Source organism: Pygocentrus nattereri, chromosome 17 (assembly GCF_015220715.1).
Source record: "Pygocentrus nattereri isolate fPygNat1 chromosome 17, fPygNat1.pri, whole genome shotgun sequence".
In the NCBI taxonomy this organism is placed as follows: Eukaryota; Metazoa; Chordata; class Actinopteri; order Characiformes; family Serrasalmidae; genus Pygocentrus; species Pygocentrus nattereri.
In genome coordinates this window covers 34885340-34904029 of record NC_051227.1, presented here as the reverse complement: position 1 = coordinate 34904029, position 18690 = coordinate 34885340, and the positions used below count along the sequence as shown (strand labels likewise).

General features: G+C 41.8%; 1 protein-coding gene across 2 annotated transcripts in view; it reads left to right on the top strand.

Annotated features, from left to right (window-relative positions):
- Positions 1-13611, top strand: part of grik4 (glutamate receptor, ionotropic, kainate 4) — a 598764-nt gene extending 585153 nt beyond the window's left edge. For both annotated transcript variants that reach the window (XM_037546764.1, XM_037546765.1), the window contains 5 exons: positions 1098-1263; positions 1716-1941; positions 4779-4907; positions 5005-5123; positions 10319-13611. In XM_037546764.1, coding sequence (XP_037402661.1) covers positions 1098-1263; positions 1716-1941; positions 4779-4907; positions 5005-5123; positions 10319-10705 — 1027 coding nt within the window. In that variant the 3' untranslated portion in view covers positions 10706-13611. The remainder of the gene's footprint in view (positions 1-1097; positions 1264-1715; positions 1942-4778; positions 4908-5004; positions 5124-10318) is intronic.
- Positions 13612-18690: the final 5079 nt, after the last annotated feature.

Genomic DNA, 18690 nt, shown 5'->3' with positions numbered 1-18690 from the left:
GTGGTTGAAATTTCAACAAAGTCATTCAGAGTGGTTCAATGTAAAATGCTTCATTTTTAGAGAAAGTTGCTGGCTCACATTCCTTTACAGTGGTGGTGATAGGAACTAGGGGTTGCCATGTCTACAACACACACAAAGCCATTTTAGTTACTATTCAGAATCATCAGTGAAATTACACATGTCTTCTGAGGTTTTATATGTAATGTATGTAATGATGATGGTAAAATAGGCATAAATTGGAAAAAATGTTTTCTTTGGAGAGGTTTTGTCATAGAACACCCACCATGTAGCCCCCCAGCACTAGATTAAATTGAAGTACATTTTAGGTCAAATTTTATCACAAACTACCATAAAACAATGTCTCAGACCTCAGGCTGTGCATACATAACCATTTCACGCAATAACTTTCTGTGGGGGAGCTTCTAGAGGCATTAAACTCTTCAGACATCTGGTTCCTATCACCACCACTGTAAATAAATTCTGACTTGCTGAGTGTCTGTAGAAGCATTTTAGATCAAACCACTCTGAATGACTTCATTAAACCGTTTAATTATGCAGAAATTTTGCAAATCAGTGTTTATTTACTATAACAAACTTGGTGTAGCACATTTTTAACCCCTTACACTCGCATTGTGTTTGGTTGTTGTTTAGAATACCCTCATATCCCAGTGTGATGCTTTCTTGAAGAGATTAGTGCTTTTTCCAGCTCTGGAATTTGCAGCATTGTGACAGGTCGAAGTTACTCAGGGGAAATCTCCCTAGGAGGCTGTTACTGCACCAGAGTGGGCACATGAGCAGTGAAGCTCATCGAACTCAAGTCGACTATCAAGCTCTGTTCCTGAGGCGAAGCTGAGCTAAGCCTCACTGAAATATGTCCTGAAGAATGGCCATGTAAAACACAGCTATTCTACACATGACCCAGAGGGCACTTTGACTGTCTGAGGACAAAAGGACAGGGGCCTCTAATATGTCTGTGCACATGCCTAATTAGGTGTAATCTGGGTCTGGGAAACTAGATTCCAGAGTTGTTTGCGGGATATATGGCTTGGTCTGATCTACAGTTGTTTCCATTCAGTTATCTCTTTGTCGATGTCCAGGTGGGCCTTCACCCTCATCATCATCTCTTCCTACACGGCCAACCTGGCTGCCTTCCTCACTGTGCAGAGGATGGAGGTGCCCATCGAGTCCGTGGACGACCTGGCAGACCAGACGGCCATTGAGTATGGCACCATGCACGGAGGCTCCACCATGACTTTCTTCCAGGTAAGTCATTTTTCCAAGGGCAAAGGCATGAACACTACAGCAGCCCCCGCAGAATCAATGCCATGTCAGCAGCCTTATCAGATATGTCACCACTGCTCTTACCTGCCCAGGCTTTATTTGTTCTCTGGCTTAATGTCATTGCCATTCAATATCTTTGCCCTCTTCAGAGAGCTCCTCAGCCTCTCACTGTGATTTTTTTGTGTGTTTTAAGTCTGTGTGGCTTTACCTGCTTCCTAGTGGAGCTCTGCCTGTTTGACAGATTCACAGCAGCCCTGCTCCATCAAGCCCACTCCAAACTGTCAGCATATCATCAAGTTTTTGATTAGTTACATCAGTCACGCTGCCTTGATTGTACAAGCTTCAGTGAAGGGGAGGCCGCAGAAACACCAGAATTTCTCGTGTATGTAACTAGGCGTGAAGAGATGCTAACTTGTTCTGTTTTCTCTGGTCAGAACTCCCGTTACCAGACGTACCAGCGCATGTGGAACTTCATGCACTCCAAGCAGCCCAGTGTGTTTGTGAAGAGCACTGAGGAGGGCATTGCCAGGGTGCTGAACTCCAACTACGCCTACCTGCTGGAGAGCACCATGAACGAATACTACCGGCAGCGCAACTGCAATCTCACACAGATAGGGGGCCTGCTGGACACCAAGGGCTACGGCATTGGCATGCCTCTGGGTGAGGGTCCCTAGGTTTTTCGAGATCTTAGCTGGTCACCTCATGTTAGCTGCAGCTTTGTGAAGTCAAGGGACGGTAGAGAGGAGTTTGCAGTCACATACAAACTGACTCAACTCTTTAGCTTATTAAGAGGATTTTCCTGAGTCGGGAAAACACTTCCGGGAAAAGGAAATCTCATTGCTCGTTGTTTTACTTCTATTATACTCTCTAAATCTCACATGTCTTTAGAAACTGAAAAGTACAAGGAAAACTCAGGAGTCCTCTCACTGCTTTATTTGGAGGGAAATAGCCAGTCACAATAAAGATCAGCTAAAAAGTGTGTCACTAGTCCATTCTTGGAGCAAGACGGCCTGATATGCTGATTAACATAATGAGTTTCGGATGCTACGTAAAATTGTAGGAACTAGCCAGTCAAATAGGTCCAAAAAGAGCTGCCTGTTTCTCAGCAGCCTGTGTAAGAGAGGTTGGTGAGGAGAGGTCTTTGTTCTTCATCATGGGGATCTTTATCCTTGTTTCAGGTTCGCATAATTAGATGCTTCCACAGATTGCATAAGACGTTTATGGCTGTCCTTTTGCCCACGTTGCACTGGTCATATTCGCTGTAATGGTTTCTCTTGTTGATGTCTGCCCTTTTCTGTTTCTGCCCCAGTCTAATTTGTTTCCTGCGTCATGTGGGGTCCCTAGCCGTTGTATTATTGTTGTCATTTTGGTTTCTGTCTCCTCCCAGTCCTGCCTCCTTGTTATCTGTCTTACCTGTGTGTGGCCTGTTGCTCAACCCTCTAATTATTCCCAGGCGTTTTATGTTTGGTCCCAGTGTATTTATACCCTGTGTTTGCTCAGTTCCCTTGTTGCTAATGTGGTTATTTGTTGCTATTGTCTGTACTTCTTGTTTTTATTCATCTCATTGTAGGTTTTATTTGTCATTCTTTGTGTTTAATTCTATGTTTTACTCCTGCATGTTTTCCTTTGTGTTTTTTGGACATATCTGCTGTACTAAACGAAGTTAATTAGCTCTTAGGCTCTGTCAGATCAGACGTAAATGAAAGTAACTCGCACTTGCATCCAGTCGTATCACCTCTGTTGTTACATTCGCAGCCAGTTATGCAATCAGCAGCACATCTGAGTGGAAATTATATACAATGATGGCATGAATAATCTGTTTAAAAAGCATCACATTATTTACTGTTGCTCAGTACGATTGACAGTTTGCAAAGTTATGATTGACTTGCCTCTGAGGCAATCTATGAACATTGCTTCTGCAATCAAGCAAGGAAAGCTGACATAACTCCTGAAAATAAACATGCAATGAGAACAGCAGTGGCAGTAAATTAGTCAAATTTATTAGGCAAAAAATGTAGCATATAACAGGGCAGTCATGGGCTGGAGGTTAGTGAACCAGCCTTGTGACCGGAAGGTCGTCGGTTCGATCCCCAGAGCCGACAGCACATGACTGAGGTGTCCTAGAGCAAGACACCTAACCCCCAACTGCTCCCCGGGTGCTGCGGACTGGGCTGCCCACCACTCCGGGCAAGTGTGCTCACTGCCCCCTAGTGTGTGTGTGCTCACTAGAGTGCATGTGCTGTTTCACTTCACGGATGGGTTAAATGTGGAGGTGAAATTTCCCCATTGTGGGACTAATAAGGGTCTCTTAATTAATTAATTTCATAATTAATACCTTCCACCTGCTATCCCAATCATCTAGAGGGGAGTGCTGTTAAATGTCATTCCTGAAGATGAAATAATTGGACTCATTTTTGCAGTAGACCATGCTCAGAGCTCCATTTAACAGACAGGCTTGCGCCGGTTCAAAGGTAAACTAAACTTTATCTGGGTTACATTATTTGCTACAAATCACTTTAATATGATATCAAAGGATAAATAACATTACAGAAAAAAACACGACTGTTCATTTCTCACATCTGTGATTAAAACATGATTTGCAAGTATTAATATTAATGCCCTCATCAATCTGCCATTCTTTGTAAGGTTTCGTTAAACTTTGCTGAAAGACATCGTGTAAAATACAGTGAGTTCTCCTAAGCCCCTAACGTTGCTCTGACTGGCTCCAGTGTTAGCTTTAGCACTAGCTCTTCTGTTACTAAAATCTTCCACTTTATTAGAGATGAAAACTTCTTTAAAATCAAATGACTAAACGAATTTGATTAATAAGCATGATTTTGTTTGCATTAAATTGGTGTACAAGTACATTTTGTCAGTTCTCAAATAATCATCTTCCAAGGCCGATTTATTTTTGAGTTAAATGTTTCGAATGTGCTCCTCTGTGTGCTTCTGTATTTCTCTTTGCACTGCAGAAGATCTTTGTCTATTAGTACAAGTGTTACAGATGCTACTAGATGGCCTGCTTTGCTGTAGGAAAAAGTAATCACAGTCGTGGGCTGGAGGTTAGGGAACCAGCCTTGTGACCGGAAGGTCGCCGGTTCGATCCCCAGAGCCGACAGCACATGACTGAGGTGTCCTTGAGCAAGACACCTAACCCCCAACTGCTCTCTGGGCGCTGTGGATTGGGCTGCCCACCGCTCCGGGCAAGTGTGCTCACTGCCCCCTAGTGTGTGTGTGTGCTCACTGGAGTGTATGTGGTGTTTCACTTCACGGATGGGTTAAATGTGGAGGTGAAATTTCCCCATTGTGGGACTAATAAGGGTCATTTATTTATTTATTACATTGCCCACAACACTGTCTGGTATTGGAAACCACTGCATTAACAGAAACTTGAACTTGAACTTGAACTATTGTTTCAGAATGAACTGGGTGTGAGCTAATCAAGGTGTACTTTGTGATTAGCATTGCTTTCTTTCTGATTCCTTGTATTTGCACAGGCTCGGTGTACCGGGATGAGTTTGACTTGGCCATCCTTAAACTGCAAGAGGAGAACCGGCTGGAAATCCTCAAGAGGAAATGGTGGGACGGCGGCAAATGTCCAAAAGAGGAGGACCATAGAGCCAAAGGTCTTAAAGTCGTCCTGCTAACTGTTACACCACCGGCATCTTGTTTGCCGTGCTCTGAGTGGATAACTTTGTGCGTTTGTTTGTGTCTGTTGTGTAGGCCTTGGCATGGAGAACATCGGAGGGATCTTTGTGGTGCTGGTGTGTGGTCTATTAGTAGCTATCTTCATGGCGGTGCTGGAGTTTGTATGGATGCTGCGTCAGACTCCAGGAACAGAGGTGAGAGAGGGCTATTTTACCTGCCTCTGCTTTGTGTCCTTCTCCCCACCCACGCGCCTCCCCTCCTGAGCCTTTCCCCCTGTCCAGCCCCACCCAGCCCTCCACCTTACAGCACAAACACCAAAGAGTATACCTCACACAGGTCCATTGGTCTCCACTGGCCTGTACCAGCTCTACAGGTATTCCCCAGAGGGTGGCTATCGCCTCTTAACTTTTCAAAGAGCAAATTTTAAACTCAATATCTGACATATAATCAATGTATAACTCCTGTCTTCTTGTGTCTTTCATAACCAACCTGTGTCAGATTGGATTGTTTTCAAGAAAACACTGTGATTGTTTCAAAGAAAACACACTTTTTTGCTAAATAAAACTTAAGAATGTCTCAGTAGAACCCCTAGACATGTGACTTCTTTGTGGGGGGTGTATATATGCATGGAAGGGACTGATTACGTGTTATCAAGTAAAACATATTAAAAGTGTTGGGTATAGACACCATATGCTGTTGTTACCATATGTTTGAGCATATGTGAGTGGGAAATATAGGACTCTGGGCTCCTGCCGCTCCATCTCGAAACCATCTGCCTGCTACATCTGAACTAATTGAGTTAATTGTGATTAGGAGCTTTTCATTTACCCTTTTGATAAGGTTTAGGGCTTCTTTCTTTAGAGCAACTAGAATTACTCAGCATACCAAGCGATACTGAAAAACACAGAAGTCCCTTTTTTTTTTCTGTCAAGGCACTCTATTTTTAAAAGCTTCCAATTATATTTCATGGGCTTCCAATTAGACATTCAGTTCATTCATATTGTTAGAATTAGCAGTAATAAGCAATCAGCAGCCTTCAGGGCCGCTTACGTTGGATATGATAATGCAGATGCTGAAATTGAGGTTTATATCTCTGCAAGAGTCAGAAACACAGCCACATCAGGGTTAGTCTCACGGGGACAGATGTGATCTTATAATGAGCACGTCTGGAGACAGTTTTGAGAAATTATGAGCTAAATGTGGGTGAGAATGTTGACTTATTAGGGTGTTAACAAGCTAAGTGTGAAATTTCTAAACCTATGCATGTCAACTTTGTCTTACGGCCAACAATCAGCAAGCCTGTCACTAGCCCATCGATGTAATGTAAGTTAGCATGGCTTAAATGTCCATGGCCTAAAAACTCCAGTTAAGTATGTAGAATATGTAAAAATAAACATTACCTCTTACAAGGGAAGACGTTTGTTTTTTCCAGTGTTATCAATTATACTCTGGACATTAAAAGAGCACAGACTAGAGGAACTTAAAGCTGGTTTACACATGCATAGGCTTGATCGTAAGGGATTTAACCACAGTGCAGCAGCAAAAGTTTAACAAGTTGTTCACAGATGTGTATCTTGTTCTGTGAGACTTCATTGCTGCGTGATTCCAAGGCTGAATGTCAGTGCTTTCAGGCTGTTAGGGCAGAGGCAGATCACAGGTCTACAGGAAGTGGTCTGATCCACAGGCTATTGAAACATGGATGAAAGTTTTTGTTGGTGATGTGTGTTTTCATAGTCTGTACACCACGGATGCTTCCAGGTTATTTTGTTAAAGTGTGTGTTGAGTGTGTGTGGGTGAGAGGGGGAGTGTGTGTATGTGGCCGTTCAGTATTCAAGGTCTGCCTTCAAGCTAGTATAGCTGAAAAAGCAGGCAGCGTGTCCGTGACATTGGTGTTACAAGCTACTGCAAGTGTAGAGCAATTAGCTCTCAGAATGAAGTGTGATTGGCCCACTGCTCTCTGTATTAACTGCCACCTCCCACCACCTTTAACTGTGTTTAAAGTGTTAGGTCAGCGCAACATCAAACTTACACGATTGTATAATGATCCCACATGTACTTGAGATGTTTAGTGTCTAAAGTTTGCTTCTTTTGTTTTGCTCTGCAACTAATATACACTATTTTCCCATAAAACAAACCTTGTGTTTACTATTTTCCACATTTTAGAATGATAATTGCAATATCACAACTGTGCAATAGATCATATAGAATTACTTCAGGCAGAAATGTTGACATTATACCAAGTAGGGCAATTTAGACCCCACCCTCCTTCCTCACAACACAAATTAAATTCTTGAACAAGGAAAAACATTAGAGTAATATGTACGAATGTGTTTTTCATAATCTTAAACTTATGACTGGTAATGTAGGTAACCACCAGTCGGCATTGTGGAAGCTGTATACCTAAATCATCAGTCACTTGCCTCAGTCCCCGTTAAATTGTAAAATGTTAGATAGCTTATGAGCTTTCTGACAAATGGAAAAAAGTACAGACTGTTATTAGCTGACCAACTGACCATTTTTATAGACAACATGAGATCACAAGAGCAACTCATGAGTTTTTCAACAGCTTGACGTAGTTTGAGGTGAGTGTCTGATGATTTAGGCAGTTTGCACAGTCTAAACTGGTGTATATATTACTTGTTAGTTATGTTAGCTCTGTATGTATTGGACGCCACACACGCTTAGACTCAAACACGTACCAGGCTAATCAACTATTTTTGGAACGAGGAGAAGATTGTGTAGATTTGATTTTTAAACAGTCACTTGAGCCTAAGCCTGTCGCTGATTTCTGCTCCCAGAGAACCGCAAACAGCTGAGCTTTTGATATTGTTTTGAATCAACCACAGACTACTGTGATATTAAAAGTTAAAGCAATGGTTTGACGAAAAGTCTAACGTACATGATTATTTGTTTTCCCTAGTATAACTGGCAAGTCCAGTTTTTGTGTAAAACACTTCTATACCTTTGCAGAAGGCTAATGGTGCTAACAAGATGTGAAAAGCTGTAGGCTTCCATTAGTATGACGGAAATTGCCCAGTGAAATTAAACACTTGTTCAGTAAACATCATTTAATGTTTCAAACAGAAATGCAGCTGAGGAATTGTAGAATAAATGGAGAATAAATGATATTTGGGGGAAGATTAAAAACCTCAAAGTGTGGTCTAAAAGATTATGCCTGCAGCTCCTCCTCCAACACCATTCCATTCCTGTTATCCCAAGTTCCCCACTGCCAGAACCCCATGGCCTTGTCCCATTGACTTTACTCACTTTAATCACTCTTTCTACCACCCCTTGGTCATCCAACCTACCGGCACCTGCCTTTTCAACCTTTCTGTGTGCTTTGGAGGTATGGGTGTCTACAAACACTGCCACATTTTCTCAGCCGATGCAGGAATGTGACTCTCGTTTTTATCCCAGCCACTCCTTCTTTCCTGCCCTATTCTTCCCAACTCCTTCCCTCTTCATTCTGCTCTTTGCTTAGCCTCCCATTTAATTTTCACAGCTCTGTTCCTGCCAGTCAAACAGCAGCTTCAAACTTTACTGTCTGCTGGCCCTCCTGCCACACTACTTATTAGTGTCTACCTCTTCAGCCTTCCTTAAGAGCTCCAACCCACATGCTTCTAAGGTTCTTAATGTCCTTGAGTTTGTCCTTGTATCACTCCACAGAAGTCTGCCTTCATCTCCTAACTTCAGTTCTGCTTCACATTTGTCCATCCAGAAAATATCTGCCTTAAATACTTCAGTTTAGGCTTTGCCTACCTTGAGTTTGGATCTTGCACTGATTTATTTTATGAAGATCCAAGGATACCTTACTGATTGACCTGTGGAACTGTATCCCTTGATCGTAATTGGTCTTCTGTAGGGGGCTTGAGTGGACAAAGTGATTCTTATCCACTGTGATAGCTAATAAGGATACTCTAATGTCGTCCTTCTGTGAAGAACGCATCAACTAGATGCCCCAGTCAGTCAACCTTCACAAACTCCTGAGGTTAGAAGCTCTTGCTTCTAACAGCCAATGCCTTCATGATATACTAACCTGTTTCTGGAAGTTATAATCTGCCTCATGAGTCATCCAGCCCTTAATCTACCATGTCCCCATATCTAACATCATGTCTGTGTCTAACATAATTATTCATTTCACAATCTAGTGTTGACCTTGTTTTTTCTCTCTCAAGGTTTTGTCCTTTGAGAGGTTGATCTTTCACCAACCAATTGGAATCCTTAAATTAGAACCTCCTGCACAGACACTTGATGTAGTACACTCTCACTTACTTTTCATTTCCGAAATCAATTCCCCTGCTTTCCATTTCTGGCCCGTAGTCTTTGCACAAAGTTCCCAGTGTTACACTGATCATGATACCAGTTCAGCATCTTCCTAAGACTTCTGTTCACCGTCCATGTCTCCATCATGGACTTCTTAGGTATTCCACACCTACACCCAGACATGATTTAAGGCATCCTAAAAATTCTTTATTATATAACATAGAGGTTTTGGGGATTCAGCCTTCTAACATGAAGCAGGAGCTGCACAGCATTCCAAGTTCTCAAAGTTCTCTTCCCTCCTATGTCATATGATCTCTCATCATCTCTCCTCAAAGTATGGTCTGTTCCCACCAAATGGAAGTTTTGGTGAAGACCATGTCAGAAATTCTTCCTTTCTCCTGTCTACCTTCCTATACATTTTCATCATTACTTCCATTTCCTGTGGAGACCCCCATCACCCCCCTTTCTTCTACCAATTCCTCAGTCCTATCTCGCAGTTCTTCAAGGAGGGGTCTGATTTACTAGCACAAAGGGGCAAAGATGCCCCCAGTCATACAATATTTAGTATCTCCTTTTAATACACAAAATATTAAAGAAACTGTCGGAATTCTCAGATGATGTTTGGGTATTCTTAAAATGATTAATTTGACTGCTTATCACCTTGCAAATTATGGAATACAAGGTCAAATTGGAAAACCACCAAGCAATATAAATTCAGAGCCAATGCTATATGTGATGACTTGATCAGAAACAAAGGTTTTGTTCACCTGTGTAATGGTTTAGATTTGAAAGCTGTCCTCTTCCTTCTTGTTATAAATGCTTAGCCTACTAGCCTTGGTGTTAACCCTTAATAGGTTGTCGGCCAGACTTTAACAGAGGATCATGTATGTTTGAGTTTTGTTCCAACTGTTCCTTTAGTTGAATTGTTGACATTTCAAATGCACAGCCTTTCTGTGCAGGTTCCCTTAGCTTTCTGGGCAGCATGTCATTCCTGTTAGCTGGGCTGTTATTTTGATCATTGTGCTGGCTGTGCTGCCTACAGCGTGCAGTGTGTCAGTGAGACCCCCTGGCCTCTCTCTCTCTCTCTCTCTCCCTGTCTGTGTCCTCATGTGTGTGCATCTCCCAGCTATCGGTGTGTGAGGAGATGCTGCGCGAGCTGCAGGGCATCGTGCTGTGTCGGGACAGCCTGCAGCTGCGGCGGCGTCGCGGAGGTTCCTCAGCTTTGCGACCACGGCCCCTGGCCCTGGAGGAGCGGCGGCAACGAGCCACGGCCGCCAGCCTCAGCAATGGCAAGCTGTGCACAGGTAGTGGCCTGCCCGAGCCCCTCCCCCACAGACTGGCTCAGGAGGCAGCCCTGGCAGCACGTGGTTGCAGCCACATCCGCATCTGCCCTGAGTGCCGGCGCTTCCAGGGGTTGCGCGTGCGTCCAGCCGGCCCACCGGGGGCCTCACCCACACACAGTGAGGACAGCATGGAATGGGAGAAGACCACCAACAGTAGTGAACCTGAATAACCAGCCTGTGGACCCCGCTGTCCATGTTCTGGATTGGAACTTGAGCAGACCCGGGGTGTTGGCGCCTCCGAAAGGCAGGATGCTACGCTCACACTGCTGCAATTCGAGGACGGACTGAGGAGCCTAGGACTCCACCCATCTGAACTCCCATGTGCGGATGTGTTTGTATTTCATGGCCCTTCTCCGGAGGGGATCTGGTCTCTGTATACACTGCCCCCTCTGTCATCTGCCCCAAATGGAGTTTTTGGAGCAAACAGCAGAGGGGCTTTGTCCTATGCAGTATTTTTTTTTCTTTTTTTGTCTTACCGTGCTGTTGATTTTAATTTTTAAATTATTCCTCCTTTGGTTGTGACATCAATCTATTACAATGGCTATTATCTTGTTCTCACAACTATCCATAAATCCTCCTTTTTGTTTCTACAGCCAGTGGAAAGAGACTTCCTCACAGTAGACAGCTGCAGAGAACAAGTTGCAAAGACTTTTCACACCATCATGTTCTAGAACCATTTTTTAAAGTGCCAAATAAACTTTGTATTGATTTTGTGCTATTTCAGCATCATGGCCTTGAGGATATGACGACAAAGAGAACTGAAACACAAAACCACCACGGTCTGTTTTTAATTATAGTGATATTCTATTATAAAAGATTTTAAAAGATGTTTCTGGAGGTTTGAGGTGCATGTCAGAAGGTTTTTGATGTTGGTGAATGGAAAGTATGAGAGAATTTTTGCTTTTCCTAGTCCGTTCTTTTGCCCAGCAAGTTTGAAACCCTTATCAAAGATATTTGTTGGATTTAGCTTGTGCTGAAGGGATTTTGTAGATCATCAAGCATGATTTGAGACTGCGGAATGCTACGGTTCTAGCTGGCAGAGGTGTTCTGAGAATATTTGCCTCATACTGTAGCATTTTCATAGGGCTGTTAACTGGAAACTGTTTCCATTTTCATTTTTCTGTAGTCTGACATTAACATCAGCTCTATAGGAAATCAGGACACCGTCTGTCAACAACATCATTTCCACTACTAATGCTAGTTAGAACCTTTGGTAACACTCTCTATGTATTCATAATCCTGTATTTATGAGCCATTATAAATGCACTTATAACTCTTTGTAACTTGCCAAAAATTGTGTGTAAGCATATTTATAAACTTTCATAAGGCTTCATTAGGCTGTAACAATGGGCTAATTATTTTGTGACTTTGTGACATGTAGAAATTCAGGTATTACTACTCGTTATAATGCTTTTTAATTGGTAATGATCTGTGCATAATTATAAAGCACCTATAATATATTAACAACTATATATAAAAAAACATGTCAAATATCATCACTGAGTGCTTTAAGTGACATGATTGATTTTTTTTTGTTATTCTTTGTTATAAATCAATTTATAAGGTACTCATAATTTTTCTCATAATTACAAAAGCACAGGCACATTATTGCAGTTGAAATTCTAAAGAAATACACTAAACACCGTGATTTTGTACAGTAAGAACAATTGCTTTGTACATTGTTCTACATGGATGGATGGATGGATGGATGGATGGACATAGTGACGTATAGGGGACACAGAAATGTGAATACACCAAAGTATCACTTGTATATACACTTGACGTTATGACATTTTAAATGTTCATAATGTTTTCATTATTATTAAGATGCATAATGTTTTATAACTAGGTGCAGGTCATTATCTACTTAAATATATGTATACATATAATGTATGCTTAGAAAGCATTGCTACCAAGTTACAAAGAGTTATAAACACTTTTATAACACTATCAATACAGGCTTCATGGAAAGTGTTATTGAACCTTTTCATCTCACAGTCTCAAAGTCTTTCGTTCAGCTAGGAGTCTGCTCTCAGTTGCTGGAGCACATATAAGGAGGGAGATGACATGTTTCTCAACTAACTGTACGGCTTCAGCAGCAGCCTTTGGCCACACAGTGAGTCTGTGGGCTTGAGAGTGTACAGTTACACAGTGTTAAGGAATCAATGTTATTTTAAGTAGCACAAAACTCAAAAGGGTGTCATAAGGAGAGGACATGTCATCTCTCAAAGATCTCAGCAAGTTTATCATGCTGCTCAGTCCAGGTTTGTTTTAATAAAGGGTGACATATTAAGATTTATTCATTTCCTAAACACCCATGTTCGTGTGCACAATGAAGGGACATGTCTATATAAACTCCTGGGTAAGATATTAAAGGGAAATTATACTATTTTTAAAAAAATTCTGCATAAGTACGAATAGTCCAGATGTAAACAGTCATTCAGGTGCTTCAGCATGAAATGGTTCATTGTAGAGAAACTTACTGACGCTTTCTTTTGGTGGTAAGAACCAGGGCTCATGATGTCTCCAATGCAAATAACATTTTAGTTCCTATCAAAAATAGTCAGTGAACCGAATGGGTTTTCATAAGTCATTGTAAAACAATGTCTCTGATATGAGGCAGGGTATTCCACACCTTTACTTGTAATGACTTTCTGTAAGGGAGCCTTTGAAGATGGTTCCTATCACCACCACTGTGAACAATTCTGACTTGGTACGTTTCTCTGAAATGGAGCATTTCAAACCGACCCACTGTAAATGACTGTTTATATATTAAATTAATTAAGTGGAACAGTTTAAAAATTGGTGCAATTCCCCTGCATGATGTAGGGCCGTATTACTAACAGTCCCAACTGGCAAAACGGTAATACCAAGCGTCAAAATGACATCTCGTCCATTTTTGATTTTTATTAATATGAATGATCTTCAACATCCATTTCATAGTTATACAGCTGACTTTCTTACATGTCTCTTGTGTTTTTCTTTTATTTTATTGTGTTTTCTAAAGACGCATTCAGTCTGGTATTTCACAACAGTGTGAATGCCCATAAATCAATAATAAATGGCTCTGCGTTTTGTTCTTTGAGAGATTGACCTTGTTTTTGAAGATTATTGAAGATTTAAAGATTTGGAAAGGCTTTATATGTTGGCTGGAGTCTCTCTCTCTCTCTCTCTCTCTCTCTCTCTCTCTCTCTCTCTCTCTCTCATGATTCTGGGATTCTGTTAGATGGGATAAGCAGAGAGATTGTAATATTAAGCTGTACAGTTCAAAAGTTTGTCACAGATCATGTGAAGACTATAGTGTATGTGCACTTAGTCCTCTCTGTAAACATTCTACTTCTAGGTGTGTAAATAGAGTTGGCGCCGACAAGGTTTCCCAGTGCTGGCGTGGAAACTGCCATGTGCCGTGGCAACCATGAGCAGCGAAGCAGCGTGTGCAGGTGTGCCCTCGTTGCGTGAACAGCCGTGCACAAGCACAGAAGCGTGCACAAGGTGATAAGCTCCATGCTTGTTGTATTTATTATACGGTTAATGGTATGTAATTGAGTTTGCTGCTAGGAATCAAAAGGAGTCAGAGTAAGCGTCTTAACAGAAGCAACAAGAAAAGGCGCGTTAGATGCTGCTCGACTGCTCTGTGTAGCCAGGTTTTGACCGGCGAACGCTCACCCAGGAATGTTCAATCAACCATGCCTGAAATATGAGTGCCAATTAATCTAAGAGGAAAATGAAGGGAGCTCGGAGAGTGGAATAAAAGCACACAGGGATTCCGAAACCATCACTGGGAAAGCTTGTGTCGAATGGCAGGATTTGGCTGCTATGTTTTATATGCTTTATTTTCTTATGTTGTCATTTTTATTCCACTATAAATACATTTTTAAAAACATCTAGTGCATTATTGGGTTTCCGATGAAGACTTTTTTTTTAAGCAAAATGTCTTTCAACACTCCTCATAAAGTCATATGTGAAAGTTTGAACACTTCCCTTCAAATGACATGTTTTGTTGACTTCCTAGGTGAAAATAAGTTCACACATTTTCTACAGGTAGCTAACTTAAATATGGCATTTCTAAGCATTTTAGTACACAATTTTTATTCATTTATCAAGTTTAACCCTTTAAAATCCCAGTTGTATTACATACTAAGGCTTATTGTTTAGTAACTACAGGGACTTTGGTGCAAACTGGTTGAACTATTCTTAGCTTATAATAATAATAATAAAATAAGTGACCCTTATTAGTCCCACAACAGGGAAATTCCACCTCCGCATTTAACCCATCCGTGAAGTGACACACCACATACACTCTAGTGAACACACATACACACTAGGGGGCAGTGAGCACACTTGCCCGGAGCGGTGGGCAGCCCAATTCACAGCATCCAGGGAGCAGTTGGGGGTTAGGTATCTTGCTCAAAGACACCTCAGTCATGTGCTGTCGGCTCTGGGGATCGAACCGGTGACCTTCCGGTCACGAGGCTGGTTCCCTAACCTCCAGCCCACGACTGCCCCCAGAAGTGTGTAATAAAACTTTGGGCTGGCCGGCAGGCCCTGGCAATGTAAGGGGCTAATATACTGGGGGGAAAAATAATAAGAACATGTTTCCACTGCTACGGAGTTGAGCAGCTGTGAGCTTTCCACTACCCCAGTTGTGCTTGCCACTGTGTACCTTAGCCTTGTGTGCAGCTGCTCAGCCATAAAAACCCATTTTATGAAGCTCCTCACACACAGTTGTGCTGATGTTGCTTCTAGAGACAGCTTGGAACTGACACAACAGACGACAGGCCATTTTTACTTGCTCTGTAAGTTTATGTGCTCTGCTACTTTGTGGCTGAGCTGTTTTTACTCCTAGACACATCCATTTCACAATAATAGCACTTACAGTAGACCGGTGCAACTCTAGGGGCAAAAGTTTTCCAAACTGACTTGTGGTAGCATCCTATATCGATGCCTCATTTGAAGTTACGGAGCTGTTCAATACGGCCCATTCTACTTTCAGCGTTTGTCTACATTTACATTTACAGCATTTAGTTGACACTCTTATCCAGAGTGACTTACAAGAAGTGCTTTGTCTATCTAGAGAAAGTATCTTTGCTGACAGTCCTGAGCTCAGGTACTGCTAGAAACAAAATTCACTGTAGATTCTCAGAAAAAAGGAACAGAGTTGAGCACAGAACTCTGTGCCGTACAATGCAATACAATACAATACAATAAACTACAATACACAGTGGATTCAACAATAAAGTAAACTACAAAACACAGTGCAATACAATAAAATGTGCTGTACCAGTGGAGCACAATATATTGCAAACAATACTTAATTCAATGCTCATTTAAGTGCTGTGTAAAGAGACGGTCTTCGGTCTGCATTTGAAGACAGCAAGAGACTCTGCTGTTCGGACAGCCAGTGGGAGTTCATATTGTCTATAGAGAGTGCAAGGCTATGTGCTTGATTTTATCGACCTCTTAACAGTGGGTGTGGATAAAACACCTGAACTCCATCTTTAGGATGGGTGTCCTGACTTTAAAATATTTATTATACGGTTAATGGAATATAATTGAGTTTGCTCCTAGGAATCAAATGGCGTCAGAGTAAGCGTCTTAACAGAAGCAACAAGAAAATCCAAGAAAATGAAAAAAAGGCCATGTATTATAGTAATATGCCCCCTCTCCCCCCAAAATATGCCAAAGTCAGCAAATAAGCATTAATTGTGTATCTAAATGTGCTGAAGTGCGATCTCTGTTGAGGATGTGTGCTTATTTACACATACAACATCAAAAAAAGGTCACTTGACTGGCGTACCCAAACTTCTGCATGTGACTGTAACGCGGGGTTCTTTGGTGGTTTGTCAGTATCGAGTGTGAACTGTCTGGATCCGGAGTGTAATCACAAAAGATGGAGTTGATTTGGTGACGCGTCTCTGTGGATGAGGCCATGAATCATCAAACTCACAATCCAATCATCTCTTAAATTAGCTGGCACTTTCTCCCACAAGAAGGCCTTCATTCTCCCACTTCAATTCTGATTAGTTTCAGGGTTAATTCCATTTGTGCCACAACTTCAGGGCTTTTCTCTGTGCACACATATTTGTCATAATATCAGACATCTCAGAATGGCCTCCTTTCACTTCCTCCGACTACTAATCAGACCTTGACCTTTGTGAAAACTTCAGACGAAAGACGGGGGAGGTGTTCCAAAAAAACTCCTATTGCATCATTAAGGGAACACTTTGCTTGAAGTGAGAATTGTGGCAGACGTGAAGACTTTGTCTTCGTTATTTGAAGTTTGGGCTTTTTAGTATAAAACATCACTTCAAATGCAAAGTCAGTTAAGATTTGCCATCAAACAGAAAAATTCCTGTCAGAGCAAAATCTTAAGGAAGTGAAACTAGAAGGACCATCTAATCGTTTTTAACCACTCAATATACTGTGGCCTTCAAGCCTGTCAAGAAGGTGCTAAGTTGATTGTAATGGCTCTAGAGTGGAGAAACTGACAGATACTAAAGTGCCGACTTGCTCTTACTCTCAAGAGGCTTCCTGTGTGAAACACTGACACTCAGTCACACATTTGTACTGTGAGGATAAGGCGTACAGTATACTACTGAATACACAGAGAAACATCACCCACAGAACACTGCTGTATATGTCACATTCTTCATTACACATCTTAACAGGGAATAAACCACCAGTGTTCACCCTTTAAATATGTTATCACTCTACTTTTGAGGAGCTTTGATAGAGGTAGTCTCAAAACAGAACAGTACTGTATAAAAGTTCAGAATCACTTACAATTGAACAATTAGGAACATTGGGTCTCATTCACCAACTATTCCTAAGAAGAAATTTGTTTGTAAGAATAGAATCGACACACACTCAAGAGCACATAGGTCTGAACAATTCTGTGGTTTAAGAACACATCATGAATCTGATGCACACTTCTTCTTAGAACCTTTCTGAAGAACACATGTAAGAAAGAACTTGGGAAGATATTGGTGAATGAGGCCTAGTGAGAAGTTACACACATCTTCTAAGCTGCTTATCCTTCTGGGATGCTGTTGTTGGGTAGAAGGCAGGATACCCCCTGGACAGGCCAACAGTACATTGCATGGGTAGACAGACATATACAGGAAACCCACGCAGACACGGGGAGCACATGCAAACTCCACACATAAAGGACCCTGGTCACCCAGCCAGGGAATCGAACCCAGGCCCTTCCTGCTGTGAGGCGACAGCGTGACCCACCGTGCCACGGTATAAATAGCAGTAAAAAAAAATGTATATGCTGTTAAACAAACAACATAATTATCTATTTATAGCTCAATTTATAATCAAGGGTTCCAAGTGATTCCAAACATTTGAATGATGATTCTGCAGTTGCTTGAGTGGCAGTGTACATTGTGTATCCATAGCTGTGTAATCAGCCCTTCTTAAGTTAAGTGATACTTTTTTTAATCCCACAAATGGGGAAATTCCACGGCCGCATTTAACCCATCCGTGAAGTGAAACACCACACACACACACACACACACACACACACACACACACACACTAGGGAGCAGTGAGCTCATTTGCCTGGATCGGTGGGCAGCCCTATCCATGGCGCCCAGGGAGCAATTTGGGGTTAGGTGTCTTGCTCAAGGACACCTCAGTCATGGACTGTCGGCTCTGGGGATCGACCCGGCAACCTTCCGCTTAAAGGACATGTAATTTGAAAGTGGGAACTCAACAGTAAGTTCATGTACGTGCGTTCAATGGCTGCCTAATGGACAACTAATTAATCATAACACACTACATGGGTCACGGGTCAAACTTTCAACAGGATGTGTTGCTAAACATGCCAAGTACAGCTTAAATTAAAATGCTGAATCTTTTTTATTGAGTCCATTAAAACAACAAACACTCAAGTAAGGACAAGATATAAATCCATTCTTTAATATTAATAGTCACTAAGATGTTTGTTGTGACTGGTAAATGCCTAGCTAACACGGCTTAGTACAGGAGTGGGGTGGGGCTAAGGGCCAGTTTTCTAGACCCAGATAAGACTGAGCTACAAAGAATTTTCAGTGGTCACTCACCTTTGTCATTGCAATTGCAATTTAATCCAAGACTAGACGTTTATATATTGGCAACAGGATGTAAACAGGCAAGGGTCTGTACTAAT